The 20,115-nt window shown below is 57.7% G+C and overlaps 3 protein-coding genes across 3 annotated transcripts; 1 reads left to right on the top strand and 2 right to left on the bottom strand.

The window, feature by feature from the left end:
- Positions 1–620: 620 nt before the first annotated feature.
- MONBRDRAFT_12636 (uncharacterized protein) lies at positions 621–1,607 on the bottom strand (the record flags this gene model as incomplete). Its single annotated transcript, XM_001750483.1, has 1 exon — positions 621–1,607. One exon carries the CDS (start codon positions 1,605–1,607, stop codon positions 621–623), a length of 987 nt encoding a protein of 328 aa, XP_001750535.1.
- Positions 1,608–4,770: 3,163 nt separating this feature from the next.
- On the bottom strand, positions 4,771–15,807 carry MONBRDRAFT_12635 (uncharacterized protein; the record flags this gene model as incomplete). The annotated part of the gene is made up of 1 exon (XM_001750482.1): positions 4,771–15,807. One exon carries the CDS (start codon positions 15,805–15,807, stop codon positions 4,771–4,773), a length of 11,037 nt encoding a protein of 3,678 aa, XP_001750534.1.
- Positions 15,808–17,475: 1,668 nt separating this feature from the next.
- Positions 17,476–19,857, top strand: MONBRDRAFT_39196 (uncharacterized protein). The gene is made up of 3 exons (XM_001750510.1): positions 17,476–17,637; positions 18,380–18,915; positions 19,027–19,857. The coding sequence occupies exons 1-3, from the start codon at positions 17,628–17,630 to the stop codon at positions 19,627–19,629; spliced, it is 1,149 nt and encodes a 382-aa protein (XP_001750562.1). The 5' UTR covers positions 17,476–17,627; the 3' UTR covers positions 19,630–19,857.
- The last annotated feature ends 258 nt before the right edge of the window (positions 19,858–20,115 follow it).

The following is a 20,115-nucleotide window of genomic DNA, read 5'->3' as shown; positions in this document are numbered from 1 at the left end:
GGACGAGCGGATGAGAGCTTTGAGCTTTTTGATCTGGCGATGCGTGTGATGGACTGTCATTATTATGAGAGAGGGGGTCGATTTTCCGGCTGGGGCCACAATCGAGGGCGCCAGCAGCGGTGCGCGGTGCGATTCTTGTCTTGAACAACGAACGAAACTCGCCAGGGTACTAATATGGGGAAATTATGAGCGGAGGCAGCCTCCTTTTAAGAAAACAGGAACAGGGCGATGCTTGAATATCAAATGCATGCCATCATGGCTCAGCCATGTGCGGGGAACAAAAAGAGGAAACACAAGGGGTGAATAAAGGCTCATCGCAGATTATGGAGCAGAGCACACACAACACACATGATTGTGATAGTATAGAAAGAACAAAGTCGAGCGGGGTGCGCGGGCAGACAAGGCGCAACCTTCCTTGGTGACGTGTTCAAGCCATGGGGAACGGCAACAACTCGTGTGTGTTGCCGCTCACCCAACTTGAACACGCAAGCCACCAAAGGTGCGCGCATAGCGCACGCCACGCATGACATCCCGGGAGGTGAGAGAGGGAGAGAGAGAGGGAGCCAGAACGGCAGCTGCAGCAGAGGGTTATGGACAGGCGGCTGGCGGGGCGTGTTTGATCACAAAAAGGCGCCGAGGCACGAGTCATGCCAGGCCCCCTGTTGTTGCCATTTGCGGTAGGGGGGAGGGGAAAGGGTGCGGGCATCGGCACGGGAGACTTGGCGAAGCTGGTAGTTGCGCCCATCGGCGCTGTCCCAGCGTTCTTGATCGGCAGCGTTGTACTGGACACAGAGCTGAAGATTTTTGATGAGACGAAAGTTGTAGAGGCTGATGGTGGCGACGAAGCGCTCCGTGTCGCGTTCCAGGCCCGAGGAAATCCAGGCGCCCTCGACCACGTCCGAGGTGGCCCAGTTGTCGCAAGTGTATTTGATCTTGACCGATTTGGCGTAAGCCAGGTTGGCGACCCGAACGGTGCAAAAGATGTAGGGGAGGCGGACGTTGATTTGTTCAAGGACGACGCCTTGCTGGCAGGCACGTTCGGCCATGAGGTGTGGAGCGCAGAGCTGGGCCGAGTCAAAGGCCAGGACGGTGCTCGAGTCGGTGAGGGTGGCGCCAATGTCGAGGTCGGCTTGGACGGTGGGGCGCGCGTGGGGTCGGCGACCACAGCGATAGGGTTCGTCGTATTTGCTAAAGTGGCACTTGTGTTCGAGTTGACCACCGCGTTCGTCGCTCCAGGTCAGGCGACGCGTGAGGCGGGCCTTGCGGGGTGTGACGTTGGCGGTCTTGCAGGCGTTGGTGGGGGTGCAGGGGACACTCGAGCTGGTGGTGTTGGCGGCGGGTGGCGGGACCGGGGTCAGGGCGGGCGTGAGGGCCGCCGTGTTGGTCTCGGCCAGATTTTGAAGGGATAGTACATTGACACCGCGGCGAGGCGCGAGGGTGGACGAGGACGAGGGAGCGGGAGCGGGTGAGGCCGTCTCGATTTTGCAGAGCGTGGCTTGCAAGAGATCAGTGATGGCGTCCATCGATTCTTGCTTGACGGGGGAGCAGCGACGCGAGGTGGTAGGAGCCGTGGGGAGGGGGGCGGCCGGGGCAGCCGCGGCGGCCATGTTGGAAGACGAGGAAGCGGGAACGGCTGATTTCACAGGCGCAGGAGGTCGCCGAAACTGAGCCAGGGGAACCGAGGGAAGCACACAAGCCGCCATCATCCGTGTCCGACAAAGCCCAGGCCGTTAATGGCCAGAGCAGCTGATGGAACGATGGCCAAATGCCAAAAAGGCGACCCACCACAACGACTGAAAATGAGCTTCAAGCTTCGAGCGCACACAGTCAGTCTGTCAGTGGCATATGGCAGCCAGCTGCAACAGAGAGAGAGCAAGAGCAAGAGAGAGAGAGAGAGGGGAGGCAAGCGCGAGCAAATGCAGCAGAGGCAATCGGTTGGAAAAATGACGCCACCCGAGTTACCGACACACACAGAGAAAGGGAGTTAGAGAGAGAGAGAGAGAGAGAGAGACAGAGAGAGAGAGAGAGAGAGAGAGAGAGCGAGAGAGACAGAGAGAGAGACATTAAGAGAGAGAGAGAGAGAGAGAACAAAAGAATGAACAAAGGAATGAACAAAAGAAACACAGAGAGAGAGAGAGAGAGAGAGAGAGAGAGAGAGAGAGAGTCTTTTAGAGAGAGAGAGCGTATCGGATCGGATCGCACCATGCGTGTGTGTGTGTGTTGGGGCACAGCGGGTTGGTTGGTTGCCATTCCATGTACACGCACGCCTATGACTCGTGTTCTGATGCTTTGGCTGGCTGTCTGTCTGGCTGTCGACCCCCTGTTTCCAAGTCGTCCAGCCAGAGCCAGAGCACGACCGTCGCCTGGAACGAGTCGGGTACGGAAGCAAGCCGCGCGTCGTAGCGAGTAACTTCCTTGCCAAGTGGAAGGTGGACAGCGCGCAAGATGCGGTTCTGTGCTGTTTGTTACGTACATACGCAAAGGTAACAAAGGTGTGTTGCATCTTGTATCACTCCTCTCTCTCTCTCTGTCGCTCTCTCTCTCTGTCGCTCTCTCGTGGTTTTCTGGTGGCGGTGTGCAAGTCAAAGGGTCTTTATGGGGTTCACCCCCCTTCTTGTTCCCTAACCTTGCACGCTGCCCTTCTTGGGGCCCCCTGATGTGGGCCGCTTGGGCTTGGGTCACGTCTCTGTGCCCGTCGGAGACAGTGCCCTCGTGTGTCGAGTCCTCACCCATCAGATCAGGCTGCCATTGGGGCGGGGGCGGCTTGTGCAAGTTAGGAGGGGGTCCAATGGCATTGTGATCCTTATCATAATGAACACACAACACAACACAACCTTTGCCTTGCTTTGCTTTGCCTTTGCTTTGCGCTCTCTCTGAGTGTGTGTGTGAGAACACAATGTGTGTGCCGCCAACCTCTCTTGACCTTGACCCAGCTCTCACATTGTGTGCCGGTGGAAAGCAAAGGGTGTTACACTGCGAGTCGTAGCCTGTGCAACACCTTCCACACCCCCATCGTTGCCTTCCTGCACGTGATCTGCAGGGTTGTGTCGGTAGAGTCCTGGTCCCCATAGGAATTAACTGTAGCGTGCCTCAAGGTTTGTGCAGTCTGCCATGCAGGTTTCTGCAGATGATGATTCCAAGGAAAAAATCAAAGGAACCCCCAGGACTTTTTTCTGTTCTGAGATGACCACAGGGGTGACATGATGCACTCGACTCGACGACGGGCGTGCTCTCGTGCGGTGCCGTGCTCTGGTCTGGTCTCAGTGATTCAGTCGTAAAGGGGGAGGGAGGGAGTGTGATAACAACATTATCATGATGAAAGCCTGTGTTTTTTTGGTGTGGGGCGCTTGCTTGATGGTGTGCGCTTGGTTTGGCGCGAGTCAAGACTATGAAAAAAAAAGGTTGGCTCTTGTTCTCTCGTTCCAACATGACACAAGAGTCGAGCGGCGGCACGGGCGTGTTGCGAATCCAACTCGGACGGCCAGTGGCAAGACTTGGGCTTTTGACCAGAGACCAAACCTCCGCACCCAATGGGTGGCGTTTGTCCTATTGGCTTCGAAGACAGGATTTCTGTCTTCGAAGGGGACAAACCCCCCATTGGGACCGGCTGCACTTGACCCACTCACGTGACTGACTAGGGGGCCACCGCGCTTGAGCGTGCGCGTTTTTGTTGAGAGGCACGACCCTTTTTGACTCGACGGGTTGACCGGGAAGCCAGCGCTTGCCCACGTTCCATGAGACGATTGCGCGCGCCACTGTCCTTATCGAGCCAATTTGAAAACATGGGAGGGCGAACAAGGGACACGGCCAGTGAAGAGGGGCAAGGGGCAAGGGGCAAGACGCCCCGCACCCCTCTTTTTCGATCAATTTAAAGCCACGTGTGAGTTTATCATGTCACATCAGGAATGACGCGCGGCAGTGGGGAAGTGCGGGGAATGTTTGTTCAGTCATGATGCAGTCTGGCGAGGGCAAGATCACCAGAACAAGGCGCCATCGGCGGCAAGCGCCCATGCAGCAAGCCGCTCCACTCTGCCACTCTCACTGCCGTCGTGCGCTGTTAAAACACTACATTTTGAAGGTGCATAATATAAATTAACATGTCAGATGGAAAAATTTAAACTCACAGAGGTAAGTTTTAGATACCACCTTCTGGTGTTCATTGTTTCGAATTGCCATGCCGCCATCGCAGCGGCGACCCTTTGCCGCTTTACGCGACCTGATGGCGTCACACCGCGTTGCATACGCGTTTATCTATCCCGCTACATGCTCCTCACATACATTGGCCACCTCCAGCACCGCCTTCGCCTCAATTTCCTCGATGATGCCTACCTCTACCGTGCGTTTCTGTTCTCAAGGTTTCTCCTTACCAATTTCAATCTCCGTCTCCACGGCATGTTTTGGGTAGCGAGGAGGCGCATAAGTGTTGAGGAAGCATTTTACAGGAGTATTAGAGATGTCTCAACGAAACAAGAGATTTGTTGGTGTCTTCAAGTCGATTGGACCAGTGTGGTCGGCAAGTAGTGACCAGACCAGGTGCACCATTAGAATAACTGTCCCGGGATAGGGAAATCGTGCCCCGCAGCAGGTGGCACAACAAGAAGAGACAGCGGTAGTCACACAACTTTATCACACAAGACGGTCTGTACCACGTTGCAAAATACACGAAGCACGGCCCTCAAGGACGAGTTTGATGCCAACACCGTCCTCTCTGCCTTATAACGGCCATGCACAGTGCTTTGCATGCCAACCGAGTATTCAGCCAACGATCAATCAAGCTTCCTCATGCCCCGGCATCAGTAGAATTCCACGTAACCACATGACGGCATCATCCGGGAGCCACTGTTGAGCCCAGACTTTGAATTGGTCCTCCACGTAGGCATCATCCTTGCTGGCGGTCACTTGGCACTGTTGCGAGAAGAACACCGCCCAAGCCTCTTCGAGCACCACGCCGGCCCGGGCTCGAAGCCCCTCCGCCTGATACAGCAAAGGCTCTTCTTCTGGTGCAGCCTTCCCGCGAAGCTGGCACAGGGCTTTAGTCAGCGCGGGTGCACTGCTCTTCGGCATACCAGCAGCTTGCTCCATCGCCCCGACTGTTATGCAGCGAAACTGGGACAGGCATTGCGAGAATCGGTATAGCAGGCCATAAAGCCGGCGCTCCAACGCAGCGCGTCGCATGCGTGCCTCAGACTGTGCTTCAATGTACGCCTCGCGTAGGGTGAAAAGCTGCTTGACCCCCAGCGTTGATGCGCAGCGCGTGCCTTGAGTTAGGGTATGAACGAGCTGATCTGTACCACCCGTGTGGATGAAAAGACACCCGGTTCCTGGTTGGCCTTGCCGACCGGCACGGCCCAGGCCTTGCTCCTCCACGCGCAGATTGGCCGGAAGGAACGTTATGAGCACATGTAAGCCCCCGGATCGGATGCTTTCGGAGGCTAGCCGCACGTCCGTCCCGCGCCCGGCAGCATTGGTAGCCACAGTCACCGTCCCGGGCTTTCCAGCACGAAGAACAATGAGCGCTTCGTCCTCCGCTTGCACCTTGGTAAGCTGCTGGAGGCGGGCCCAGGACCCGGCAGCAGACGACCTAGCCAGCGCGGCAGTCACCTGCTGCGCGCTCCGAAGCGTCGCGCACAGTACCAATACAGGCCGTGCCTGTTCCCCACTTGCGGCTCGCACCACCTCCTCACAAAGCCGAGGGAGGTATACCTTCTCATAGTCACCATCCACCAGGATCGTCGGCAGTTGCTTTAGCAGGCGAGTGCGGTGCGTGGGTGCATCAAAGCTGGACGTGTTGTACATTTTACCAATTTCGCTGCGCTCTCCCACAGACCCAATGGTACCGGAGACCCCCACGAGCTTTCGATATCCGTTGAAGAAGGACGGGTGTGCGAGCGAGGCGACAGTCAAGGACTCGCTCTTCGGTTCCAACCCCTCCTTCACTTCGACAAACTGATGAACGCCGCCGGACCATCGCGACCCGTGCTGCAACTGACCTGTATGGGCCCAATCCACAATCAACACCTCGTCATTCTGCACCACATAGTCGACGTTGCGCTTCTTGCTACGTGCCGCCAGTGCTGAGGCAACGAGGCGTCCCAAGTCATCATCTGGAACGTCGGCAAGCTGTTCGCGAAGGCTTGGCAGCAGCACACTGTTCAGGTGGCTCCGAAGCCGAGAGCATGGTGCGCTGGTACTCTCCGCGTTCAAAACCTTCTCCACAAAATGCCAGATAGGCTCGTACAGCCAGGTCCAATCATGCAGCCGCGGCCGGGCGAGGCGCGCTGGCGACAAGGCCGTGTCAATCAGCATGTTGTCCACCTCATCCACTACAACAACATCGCGCAGACGTGGCGCACCGTTGCTCGCAACAGCCGCACCTGGCCAGCCTAACATCGCCCGCAGCACGCCAAACTCAAATGCCGCATTCGTGCCGTAGACAATGGGGGCTTCAAAGTGCTCAGGCTGCGGCTCCTCTCGGCAGATGTGTGCCCCACGTAGGCCAAACTCTTCATAAAAGGATGCAAATTCTGCCTGATCACGAGTGGCTAGACCGTCCGAGCTGGTCACAACGTCCACGGTGCGTCCGCACAGGGCAAGGTATGCGACAAGAAGAGCCAACAGCAGCGACTTGCCCTCCCCTGTACGAATTTGCGCCACGCGACCTTGCAGCCCTTCGCCATCGGCATCCATGCCATGAAGGAGGGCAAGGAGGGAAAACAACTGTGTTGTATACGGCCGCACGCCTAGACGCCGACGTGCCGTGACACGAAGTACAGCTAGCAGGTGAGCACATTGCTTCCAGCCCTCGTCGTCCGTGGAGTGAGGAAAACCGCAACCAGGGCGCTTGGCTAGATGCTGTCCAAGCTGTCGCGCCTCCGCTACCACACCGCTCATGTCCATCGCCGACAACCGCTGCTCCGCTTTTTCGATCGTGTCAAACAACATTGTGCAGTGGGCAAGCACGTCTGGAGAGAGAGGGTGGGAGACGTCCTTAGCAAACGACTGCTCCACATGCTCGACGTCATGGTCCGGAAAGGCGCTGGCTAGCGCCACGGCCAAAGCTTGCTGTGCAGCTGCGCGTAAGTCTTTGAGGTGTGGAGTCGAGGTTATTTGCGCATGCTTTGTGTTGGCTGACCCAGCTGCTCGGTCCAGATTGACGCCACGTGCCGCCGCTGCCGGCCCCTTTGCACTTGGCTTGGGTGCTACTGCCGGCCCTTTCGTACTTGGCTTGAGTGCTACTGCCGGCCCTTTCGCACTTGGCTTGGGTGCTACTGCCGGCCCTTTCGCACTTGGCTTGGGTGCTACTGCCGGCCCTTTCGCACTTGGCTTGGGTGCTACTGCCGGCCCTTTCGCACTTGGCTTGAGTGCTACTGCCGGCCCTTTTGCACTTGGCTTGAGTGCTACTGCCGGCCCTTTCGCACTTGGCTTGGGTGCTACTGCCGGCCCTTTCGCACTTGGCTTGGGTGCTACTGCCGGCCCTTTCGCACTTGGCTTGGGTGATACTGCCGGGCCCTTTGCACTTGGCTTGGGTGATACCGCTGGAACCCGTGCACGATGCTTCTTGCACTCTATCCGAGCTGCGCCTCGTGCTAGTGCGTTAGGGATTAGCGACTTGAGCGCCCTGAGGGAGGAAGCCTCATCCTGGCACGCCGACAAAAGATCCATAGTATCCTGTGCAAAACCCGTCAAATCAGCCAGTGCGCCCCCCGCCGCGCCGCTAGTGCACACAAAGCCAAGCCAGAGAGAGCCTCCAACACAGACCAGTTGGTTCAGCACTAAACCAAGTGCACTAGCGCCGGCCGCGCTTAAGCTATCGGGTGCGCAGCGAAGCATGGCGTCCAGTCCAAATTGAAGTACATCGGCTTCACAAGGCCCACGTGCAGCTTCGGCAATGCATCTGACAAGGAGAGCTTGCTTGGCAGTCTTCCTGCCCGGCCAGAGCGCGGTCAGAGATACGTCTTTGGCTGTGAGGTTGGTTGAGTTGAGGTGTTCCACCGCAATTTTGGTACCCTCTGCCCCAAAGTGCCAATGGGCTTGCAAGAGTCCCTGGCAGGCTTGCCGCACAGCCAAACGCCGCTCTGCCACCGTCATGACAGCTGGCGTTTGAGTCTCAAGGAGGTCTTCAGCTCCCGTGGTTTCGGTCACCGCAACAAAGTATTCCGCAAGACACGAGTCGCTTTCCTGGGCAACATCTAGCCACGTGCTTGAGGTGGCGCCAGCGCTTTCTGCGATCGGCGTGTTTCCGGTCGTCTTGGGGCCATCATTGCTGGTGTCGGACCTTAGTTGTACCTGCGCCAGCTCCATTAGTTGGCTGCTGCTCCTTTCTAAGGCGCGGCGGAGAAGTGGTCGAATGTCCCCAGCGTGGGTAACGTCATCCGGCTCAAGATACAGACGCCGCCGTGGGTGTGGATGTGGCTCGCCCGGCTTGACCAGGGGTTTCTCATACCTCAAGCGTTCAAGCAACGCCGCCGCCTCCTTGCCGTGGTTTGACGGTAACTTAACACGTGACGCCAGGCTCTCGTCGCCATAAGCAACATGAAGCTGGAGCACTCTCAGGTCACCACCATCACCGTGGCGCCGCAAGCCACAGAGAGCTGGTGTGTTCCCACGGGCGTCAGGCTTATTGACATCAGCCCCAGCTCGCAATAGGCGTGCAGTTGTGGCCACATCGTTTGCCTCGGCTGCCACATGCAATGCTGTTGCCCCACCCACAATATCGGCAGTCGTCGCGGCACAAAGCCGTTTTATTTCACCCTCCTCCAGTGCGGCCCGTAGAAGCTCTGCGGCTGCGTCTGGCTGTCGACACTCAATTGCCATGTGCAGCGGCGTGCGACCTTGGCAGTCACAAGCCAGAAAATCTGCGTCGAGGTCGAGGAGAGCACGTACGGACTGCAGCGCACCTGTGGCTGCGGCTACATGTAGCGGTGTCATCAACGTCTTGGCATCGGCGGCATCAACTGCGATGCCGGCAAGGTGGACCAAATTAAGAATTGTGGTGGATAGGTTGCCGCGTGCGGCGGCGGATAAGAGGCTGGCGCCCATTTGTGGCTCGTTGGCCACCGCCATGAGCTGTGTCGGTGACAGGAGGTCAATGGCATCCGCACGCCCGGCGCTCAAGAGCAGCTGCAGCGCAGTTTGTCCATGTACATTGGGCCTTGACACTGAAACACCACGATGATGAAGGGCACGCACGACGGGCATGTGGCCCCGCTGCGCTGCCAGGTGAATTGCAGTCATACCTGCCTTTGCGGCAAGTCCGCTGCTGCTCATGGAACGCTGCTGAATGTCAACCTTGAGCGGCCCCTCACACACAGCATCCGGGTCTACACCATAGTCATCTACCAACATACACACAAGGTCGTCATGACCTTCGCTAGCAGCCAGGGTGAGCGCCGTGTGGCCCCACACATCCGGCGTGCATAGGTGTTCTTGCTCGTCCCTGTGAAGCAGCAAGAGCCGTAGCACCTGACCAAGCCCAAGCTGGGCAGCCAGCATGGCGGGCCTCCGTCCATCGGCATCGGGCCCGCGAGGTAGCAGGGAAGCAGTGGTTGGATCCAAGAGGACATTGCCAAGCCATGTAGTGTGACTGGCCGCAATCGCGTGATGAAGCACACCGCGGCCGCATCCGTCCACGGCATCAAACTCCGCGCCGGCCCTTGTAAGAGCAGCAAACCCAACATCAGTCCCGCGGCTAGCAGCCAGGCACATCAGTGGAGTGCGACCCTGCCGGTCTCGGGCGTTCACCACCTGGCGCATAACTGCCGGGCTCGCACCTCTTTCCTCCAGAGCCGCCAGGTACGCCTGGACGGCACTCGCACCAGCCTCGCTGCAAAGCACGTGAAGTGCAGTGCAGCCCACATATTTGCCCGCTCCGCGCACGACCGGCAGCGTCGACACGGCATCGACCTCGGAATCCTCACAACCAACAGCCACGTGCGTGGCGAGCACTTGGAGCCCCGTCGTTTGAGCCAGTCCCATGCGCCCCAGCTCAAAGGGCGTATGCCCCCCTACAGAGCAGAGAAGTGCGTCTGCCAGCTGACTTCGTGTCTGATGCCCACTCAAGCACAAAGCCTGCAGCCATTCATTCATATCCTGGGCTGATAGCTGTTGAAGCATCAGGGTCCAGCTGCTCAGGCCGCCCAAGTCCAGGGAGTTTAGTTTGTAGCCAGGCGGGAGCACATTCAGGGCGTTGAGACGCCGCTTGGCAAGAAGACAGTGTAGCAACGGGCTGCCCGTATCTGGGTCACGAAAGTGTAGACCCTTATCAGGGAGCTCTTTCAGTGCATGTCGCAATTCAGCGACCGTGCCTGATTCAATCGCGTTTTGCACAGCACGGAGACGCCCTGCAAGCTGTTCCGCCTGCACAAGGGGCATCAAGGAGGGCGTCGTGGTGCACATTTTACACGCGTCCGCCGCAGATGTGCTTGTCCCCACCTTGCCGTTGGCCATAAGGTGCACGAGGCCCAACACGGGTGTTGAGACACCCATAGCAGCCTCGTAAGCAGCCACCACGGCCTCATTTAGCACCTTGGGGTTGTTCTGACCCGCTAAGGTATCCAAGAGGGAGGCGACAAGGTCCGGTCTGTCCTTGACCGCAGCAGCGGCCACGGCATCGGGGGTCGGGATGCATCGGAGAAGCCCCAGGCAAAACTTGAGTAGGGCAAGAGCCCCCGTGTCAATGCTGTGGCGAAGAAGCCGACTCTTCTCAGCTGCAGGTATTTGACGCAACAAGGCTTCTGCCTTGGAACCGTCACCTGGGAGCCGCAGAAGGGTTCTCAACATGACCTCATCACTTAGCTCAAGAGCGTGGCAGATGGCGCGGGTCAAAAGCGAGGCATCAGATGGCGCCGTGTCCCTGACAACGCCCGGGTCCTCGCCAGTGCGCAGCCGCGATGGCCGAACGCGCCACATCGTCTCCACAAGCGCAGGGCTACTCATGGCCACGGCGAGCTCGAGCGGTGAGCGCCCATCGTCGTCAAGCTGCTCGCTCGATACCCCGGCAGCAGCGATGGCTGGGATGAGGATGGTGGCTCCACTGGTCACGGCCAAGTGCAGTGCGTTGCCATTCCGACACGACGGAAGCTGCTGCATATCATCCGGCGCTACGAAGCGTGCGATGAGGGCCCAACCGTCCCGATTTTGTGACAATATGGCGGCTTCCACAACCTCGGCAATCTGCGGCTTGGCGAGCACTGTAAAATTCAGCTTGTCGGCTAGCAGGCTGGCAGCCATCAAGGATGCCTGCCGCAGTGCGGCGCAAAGCGATGCGTGCATGGCCGCTTGGTCCGCCTTTGGTAAAGTCTCGCTCACAAGGGAGACGTCATTGGCTATTGCCGCGAGTCTGAGGAACTCGGCCACCTGTAGTTTGCCCTTGTGCTGCTTTTCCAGAATGGTGCGCAACAGAACGGCTTGCCGTGTTTGTGCTACGGCTGTAAGCAGCAAGGTTGCATCCTGTTCGCCAGTATGGGCATTCAGGGCATCACTCACGATCTTTTCTGTCTTTTGAGGAGAATACATGAGACGGAAGCCGCGCTTCACACACCCACGGGCAAGATCTGGTGGCAAGCGTCCTGCGTGGGCCCGTAGAAAACTTTCAGCTCCCGCAGCCAGGGCGGCCTGTAAGCATCGCAACTCAGAATCGGCGTCCAGCTGCTCGCCAAGTAACATGGCAAGTTCTGGCAGACCACTGCCCAGTGCGAGTTCTGCTGGTGTCCGACCGTTGCTGTCCTTTTGGCAGCAGAGACTCCGCCAGCTGGCACCCTTGTAAACCGCTTGGAGGACCTGGGCAGATTGAAGGAGGTCGGAGCAGCTGGCCAAGGACTTGTTGCCAGAATAGGCGGCAAGGCAGTGCAGGCAGTTGTAATTTCCCTCCAGCATGTGGTCAATGTCCGGTACATTCTTGGCCGCAGAGAGCATAGCGTCCAGTGTTGAATGGGACGCTCGCATGCATGCGTAGAGGAATGGAGAGGCACCATCGGCACGCCGCCGCCGTTCCAAGCTCCCTCCGCATTGGACAAGGCGAGCTGCCACGGCCGCCATGTCGTGGGCTACGGCGCAGTGGAGGGGCATCATGTCCGAGTCCGGGCCCACATTGACGTCACACCCACCACCAGCCTTGTGTGTATCCAGCATGGCCAGAGCCGTGGCGGCAGCATTTCCCTGACAGGCGACGAAAAGTGGCGTTAGGCCCGCGCCTTGTCTTACAAAAGGCGATGCGCCCGCATTCACCAAAAGCCGTACTGTTGCCAGCTCTGGTGCCTCATGCTCCCCTGCAAAATTGCCAACAGCCTGGTGTGGGCTGGTGTCAGGGTCGTTAGCACTGCCGCGCGAGCCTTCTTCCAGCAAAGCTGCCGCGGCAGCGGCGGCGTAGTGCAGTGGCGTGGCCTGCTCGTTGTCCGTCGCCATTGCATTGGCGCCTGCTTCCAATAGCACTTCGGTGGCGTTAGGGCAAGCAAAGGCTGCCGCCACGTGGAGCAGGGTTGCGCCCGTAGCAGGCTCCGTTTCGGCAGCCAGCTGCGAAAGGCTTGAGACCACGCTGGGTGATTGCTTTACAAGCGTCAATAGCTTTGCCTTTACCTCAGCAACCGAGTCGTCATGCTCGAGGCAGTCGCCGATGAGCGCTCGAGCTTCTGCCATGACTAGCCCAAGTCCGGGTGTCACGTGCCCGCGGCCGTCGTGGGTGCATGCTCGCCAAAGCGTGGCTTCAGAGGGCGACGCAAGGCATCCGTTCTCAGTCGGACAGCGAAAAGCCAGTGCAGATTGGCCATTCTCCAAATCTAGCCGGGTCACAGTTGCACCCACAGCTTGGGCGTTCACGTCTGTGCTGGATCCCGCAGAGGTCTTGAGCGCGAGGCTTACGCGCAGGTGTTGTGCCTGAGCGGTCGATAGGGTGGTGGCTAAAAGCGGGCTGTCCTCTAGGTCCTCAAGGCTGACCCCGCAGCCCCCTATGATCCTCGGATCCTCCTGATGCCCATTGAGGAAGCTCCGATCCGCCACGCCCAAGCAGCGAGACACGACTCTTCCCTTTATCGTCTTGTCGTCAAGGAAAATGATAGCCGACTGGCGGGCATGAAGCTGGACAATTCCATCCGCAAGCTGAGATGAATATGCTGAAGCTTTTTCCGAGAGGATGCCCATGAGTCGCTTTTCTGGCTCCACCTGCAGTGTATGTTCGATTCCTTGGATGAACTTCTGCACCTTCTGATTGACATCGCGACGAGCGTCATCCAAAGCCTGGGCATTGCTTGTAACCTGGCGCTGCACTCTTTCCTCAATCTGCTGACGCGACTGTCGTTCCTGATCGGCTAGCCACTGCCGAAAGGCTTGTACTGCGGCTGGGTCAACGGCACAGCCGGGAGGCACGGCGAGCACCCGACGGTCAAAGCCTGCATGTAGATCCTGGACCTCCTGTGCAAGCGCCTCAAGCTGGGATGTCCGGTACTCCTCGGTAGCCTTCTCCATGCTGCGTTGATAAACATCAATTTTGGCGAGCTCTTCACGCAACTGAGTTTGCGTGTGCAAAATTTGCTTTCGCAAGCGGCTCTCCTCGCGAAACTTGCACGGAGGAAACAGTGCCGACGCTCGGAAAGCCGTGATGAGTTCATCGGCAAAATGCTGGCGGACGGCAGTGCTGCGGTCAGGCACTGTGTCTATGGTCGAAAGGCGGCGCAGGAATGGCTGCAGTAGCTGCTCCGTCACCTCTTTGCTGGGCATTCTGGCCCTGACAGCTTTTTCATGAGCTTCAATGTCCACACCGCCATCGTTTGGCAGCTGTGACGGCTCGTCATCAAAGAGGGACGTGGCCAGTAAATGCCGTGTTGTATCCACAATCATTCGGGGCAGCAGCACTGTTGGCCAAGCGTCGGCCACTGCAGTCAACTGATTTTGAACGTGCGTCTGGAGAGCGTCCAGGTCGACACTGGCAAAGTCCACTTCGCTTGGCAGCTGGCGCTGGGCCAGTGTAGCAACAGCAGCTTGGACGGCGGAAGTAACGTCGGCCATTGGTTCAAAGACGCGTAAGGAAAGCCTCTCCATCTCACGATCCAGCTTGGAGGGCTCAAAGGCTCGTGTGTGACGCGAGTCTAGCGTGAGAGCAGAAAGGTTGTCGTTGGCACGCAGCTGGTTGACGAGGTCTAGCAGACGTATCGAAATGACGTGCTGCTTGTAGTAGCGCACGGGCAGGGGGGGATACAAAGGAGGTGTCAGGCGTGTCAGCTTGCAGTTGGCCCCCGTGCGGAATGCATCGACTGGCAGACTCAGGAGTGGCAGTTTCCCTGTCGACCGAAGCGACGTCACCAGTGCGGAGCAGGCTGTGATGATGCGGAGCATGGCAAAGTAGGGGGCAAAGAGAGGGATGCGGGGCATGACTTGCTCTGCAGCCCGAGCCGCGCGCGCATACACACGCTGCACAGTGGCATAGCCATCTGGGTACACGCCATGCTCAGCAAGATGAGCGTCTAACACCTTCTGATAAGCAGGTGTGGTCTCCACCGTGTATTCGACACGAAAACCGGGCACCAAGGCGACGACGTCACCATCGCGCTCGGCTCGCTCCAGGGTCCCGATAATGCGAAAACTGGTGCGGAACTTGCTGGCCGATGCGTCGGTGGTTTTGCCGGTGCTGGTGGCCTCTTCGGGCTGATCGGTCCCTCTTACAAGGTCTGCGACGCCAGCCTCAGCCAGCATCTCGAGAAGTGACTTATACGCAACCCCCTCGCCACCGTGGGTTGCCACCAAGGTGCGGAGGTCAACAACGTGTTGCCTAAGCTCCTCACGCTGCACCCCGCAGCTGCCTTCGTGCCAGTTCATCAGGTATTCAACGGGGTACACGCCGCCGTTGAGGAACCCCTTGAGGTAGTAGTCCAGCGTGGCGATGACGTGGCCCACGAGCGTCTCGCGCAGCAGCGGGTGCAGCACGGGGTAAAGGCAGGCATCCTTGTTGAAATGAAGGGAAAAAAACGGGTAGGCGTTGTCGACGTAGATGCTAGTGGCGAGTTCTGCCACAACGATCTGCACCACGGCGGAGTGCAGGTCACCCGTGCGAGAGCTGAAGGGAAGACCTTGAAGCTCCGCCTCCGCACGGGGTATAAGAATGGCCAGCACGGCAGCGGCATCGTCGGCGGCAAGTTCTGGGGCTTTGCTGAAGGCCTCCAGATTTCCACGAGGAACGGCTACCCCACCCGGATCGCGGGCCATCTCGCGATTTCCACGACCGGGGCCACCATCGTCGCCCCCACAAGTGTTGTAGTAGCTCATGTAGAGGTCGACGGCCAGCAGCGCGGCCGAGAAAAATGCGCCACCAGGCACGCTGCACAGAAGCACGCGCGCGGCACCACCCGCAAGCCATCTGCCAGCAATCCGTGCGCCTGTGCGCAGTGCAGTCTGGCGGGCGGCGGTGCGGCTTGCTGCCTGCATAGCGCTACGAGTGCCAGCACCGACACTTTTACCAATGCCGCTGCTGCTGCTGCTGCCGCCGCCGCCGCGTGGGCCTTTCCATCCCGTTGTTTGCGCCTTGGGCTGTGCACGGGTGCGGATGGCTTCACCTTCCTTGCCAAGACGAGCACCACGGCTACTGTTGTCTGACGCCCATTGGGTACGACAGAAATCAGGATGGTTTCTCGTGTGGTCGATGTGGGTGCCGGGTAGGTTGCGCATAGTGTTGAAGGTGCGGCCACGATTAAGCTCCTGCTGCATCCAGCCCCTTTCGATCCTCGAGGTCTTGGGGTTTTGGTAGACGTGGCGGCGATGCCCCGCCTTGGCGGCGTTGGACAGCCGTCCGTTCTTGCCTTTGTCGGCGGCGACTTCGGGCATTGCTGGGTAGGAGGCAGGCGGAGCAAATGCAGCAGTGAGCCAGGTGTATGAAGTGCGCTGAGGGGTTGCCAGAGGGCTGCCGATCGCTCATGGCAGGCTTTGCAAAGCGCTCACTGTCAGTTGCCTGTAGTGTCGGCGATTGCACGGCCGGTTTGGGGAGCAGCACTTGAGAATTTCACTGTCTGACACGACCGGCGTCTGATCGCTTGTCGTCTAAAGAGGTACACAGCTTGAGAATGAGAGAAGATGATGAAGAAGAAGCAAAAGACAGGAAAGGAAAAGAGAGGTGGGTCGAGATGAACAAGCTGGTCTACTTACCCGATCGCGGTTGCCCGTCTCACTCCAAGTAGCAGCGCTCGCCCCCGACTGACCTTTGTACACATCCAACAAATCGATCAAAGACGCAAGCACTTTTACACGCGCGTTGCGTGAAGACAAATGGCTTGCGATCTTCAATGCAGACAGAGAAGCACGCCGATACAAGCACACTCACTGTGTTTTACAAGCACGCGAACACAATACAAGCAAGCCAGTGAATGATGATGGGGACGGGTGGGCTTGAACTGTCAGCTGCTTGGAATGTATCTCGGAGGAATCCGTTCCACTGTAGATGCCCTTATTGCCTCAACATGCACGCCAGGCGCGCTCTTTGCACATCATGCCTTCACGCTCCGAGGCGCCAGTCCAGTCCGCGCGAGTCGCCGAAACAGCTCGCCGGGCTGAAGCTACCTGTGCCGACTTTATATTTTAAAGACATGTAATATAAATTAACATGTCAGATGAAAAATTTAAACTAACAGAGGTAAGTTTTAGATACCAGCTTTCATCCTTATGCAAGCCCTTGAGCAGCTTGCACCAGCGGCTATAAGTGTGATTTGTTACACTTTTGAGTTGGGCTGATCTTGCCACTGTGGCACACACACCTCTCTGCCGATCTGCAACGTCATGCAATGAACCCGCACCACACCCTATCACACCACACCCACCCACACATCGCCAACGTCCAACAACGTTGTATTCCCACACATGTGCACACTTCGCCATGACCAAGTGTTGCCTCACATCATGTCCCCGATTCCATGTTGCGTCACACCCAAAGAGAGAGAGAGAGAGAGAGAGAGAGAGAGAGAGAGAGAGAGAGAGAGAGAGAGAGAGAGAGAGAGAGAGAGAGAGAGAGAGAGAGAGAGAGAGAGAGAGAGAGAGAGAGAGAGAGAGAGAGAGAGAGAGAGAGAAAAGTGTGTGTGTGTGTGATGAAGGGCGCGAGTCGTCTTGCATCAAGCACCGGACGCTCATCACAGCTACAACTAAATATCATTATACAACATAAACTAATTCTTATTAATTTAATAAAACTACATAAACTCTAAAATTTAATGCAATAACCCGTATGTGATTTTTGTTATTGTGCTGATGGCTCATCACATCGCCACACAAAACACACGCCTTTGCCACACCACACACCCCAAACCTCCACACCCAAACAAACATTGCCAAGCACATTCACACTTAATTTTGCCACACATGAACATCAGATCCTCCACACCCTATACATGCATCTACCACACACACGGAGGACCCTGCCCGATCTTGCTCACCGCCCACATCTTGAACCCCAACACGGCCACGACTCCATTTTTTTCCTTGCTGGACATCCAGTGATCCCTCTCTGCTGCCACTGACCCCCTTCTCCGACCTCACTGACCTCACTGACGGACGGACACCACTGCCATTACGACTGGTTGCTGCCCCGTTTTCGACTGGTCTGATTTGGGTTTGAAGTTTGGACTCTAGCGTGTTTTATCGCGATCATCATCATCATCATGGCTGCTCGTAAGTTGGATCGCGCCCCCTGTTGACCCCGATGACTGCCCCGCCATCACATCACACCACACACACACACACACACATACACACACAGATCCAAATGCAACGCCTCGGCAACACACACACCCACACACACACACACACACACACACACATCAGCACCAGTTGTTGATGATCAGAGTGTGGTGGTGATGATGCGTCTGGAGCCCTCGGCTGTCCAACACGCTACCGACGCCATCATCGAGACATCAACACCATTGGGAACGAGCCGGCTTTGATTCCCGCTGCCATTTTTCCAATGTCTGTTTTGGTGGAAAGATCCAGCCCGAACCCAGAGTGTGTGCCCACTGGTGCCGTTGCTGTTGCTGCTTGTCTTGACGCAATCTTGCGTCGTGTCTTGTGTTGTCGTTGACACGCTCCTTTGTCCCTCCATCCGCCGCGCCCACGCCGCACCGTGGTGTGTCTTGAAAGATCTGATCTGCTTCACACCCTCACACCCTCACACCCTCACACCCTCACACCCTCACACCCTCACACCCTCACACCATGGCATTGCCCAACACCAATCACACACCAAGCACCCTGGCAGCAGTGCCGCTGGCCGTCCCATTTCCCTTTCCCATCCCGTGGTCCACGGCTCCCAACCCCGAGCCCAGTAACAACCCCGCATCCTCCGCCATCACTCATCCCGCCAAACACGCTCCGGTCGCGCTATCCCCCGGGTTCAATCACCCATCTCCCTCCGTAGCTCAAGCTCAAAGCCCCACCATGGCTCCTTCGGACATCACCGGCACCCTTGCCGCTTTCCGCCGCAACATTGACAACGATGCCCGTCGCCGTCAAGCCCCCACTCGCCTTCCCATCCGCTACGATGACGACGATTACCTGCTTCGCTTCCTTCGCGTCGCCAAGTACGACCTCACCAAGGCCTCGGAGCGTCTCTTCAACCTCGAGGCCTGGGAAGATGAGCACCTCGGCTCGGACCATCACCCCATGACCGCCGTCCGCTTCCTGGACGTCCTGGGCAGCGGCATGCTGACCCCCCTCCCCGCCCCTGGACCCCTCGGCCACACCGTTCTCTTCAGCGACTACTCCAAGTTCAACTTCAACGCCTTCCGCAAGGAGCACATTGTTCAGGCCCTTTACTACCTCTTTGAACAGCTTCTCCAGCGCCGTGGGGCCCAGCTCGCCGGCACTGGTGTCGCTGTCATTGCCGACGCCACCAACTTTGGCTGGTCCGACCTCACCTCGGAAGTCCAGCACGACGTCATTCGCTTCCTCCAGGTACGATACCCTTCCCGTTGCTCCACTACGCCTCGCTAGCGAACCCCCACCGCAACTCCCGCCTCGTGCGTGGTGCTCACTCGTTCCACCCCAAAATGTCTGCACACTTAGGATCGCCTCCCCGTTCGTGTCGGTACCATCGCCCTCTGCCACCACTCTGCGGTCATGTCCATGGTCTGGGGCATCGTGCGCCCCTTTGTCAACGCCAAGTTGCGCGAGCGCGTGCAGCTGGTGGGTTCCAAGGGCGATGGCCTCGAAACCTTTTTCGGCCCGACCCAGATTCCCGCCTCCCTGGGTGGCACCCTGGACCCCAAGGGTGTGAGCGAAGACTTTAACCTCCTCCGCGAGTTCGTCGACGAGGAGACTGAGGAAATCGAGCTCAGCGGCGCCGTTGGCCCCGGCGACTTTGGTGTTGAGGGCATGACCGTCGGCCCCTTCACCTTTGCCCGCGACGTCATCTCCAACACCCCCGCCCACCAGATTGGCATTCAACAGTTTGACATCATCCTCACCGTCAACGGCAAGCCCGTGACTTCCGCTGGCAACTTGGTCGTCACCCCCGATGTCACCCACCTCTCCTGCCGCGTCAAGCGCACCGTCCAAGATGTCTGGAACCGCAAATTGACGGACCTGGCTGCCGCCCAAGCCGAGCGCCTCAAACAGCTCTCCCTCGAGACCTCGCGCAACAACAATTCTGCCCCCCAAGAGTCGTAAAGTCTCCTTTATGTGATGCGATGCGCACATGTTCTTCTTCCCCTGCGCTCTTTTGACCAAGTCTAGAGCTGACAGGCCATGTGTGAGCAGTGCGACATTAAGTAATGCAATGGTCTTAATAAGAACAAAAAAAAAAAGCAAATACAAACAACAGTCCTGTGGCTGTGCCGCAGGCCATGCACCATGTTTTTTGCACTGGTGCTTCTGCCAATTGATTAGCTCTTTTTACATTTATCAACGGTTCTTGAAGCAACATGCACATCAAGCCTTTTTGAATAAAAACCCACTCCAGCTGACTGCTGGACCACTGTCGTCCATGTCGCGCAGCTGGAACCGCGATGGCGCGGTGGCCATGACCACCGTTTAACTCTACGTTGGGCAAAATAACATTCGGCGCAACAATCATCAACATAAGTCACGACGCTCCGTAAACACTCGTAAACATTATTTTCTATAAAATTGATGCGTCCATAAGAAAATTCCATT

The sequence above is a fragment of the Monosiga brevicollis genome, genomic scaffold (assembly GCF_000002865.3).
Source record: "Monosiga brevicollis MX1 MONBRscaffold_42 genomic scaffold, whole genome shotgun sequence".
Lineage (NCBI taxonomy): Eukaryota > Choanoflagellata > Craspedida > Salpingoecidae > Monosiga > Monosiga brevicollis.
Note: the sequence above shows the minus strand (reverse complement) of the source record. Positions and strands in the feature narration are given on the sequence as shown.

Bases quoted from the DNA above. Each gene is read 5' to 3' on its own strand.
- MONBRDRAFT_39196 (XM_001750510.1), top strand. The intron at 18,916-19,026 runs GTACGATACCCT...CTGCACACTTAG, and splicing joins ACGTCATTCGCTTCCTCCAG to GATCGCCTCCCCGTTCGTGT.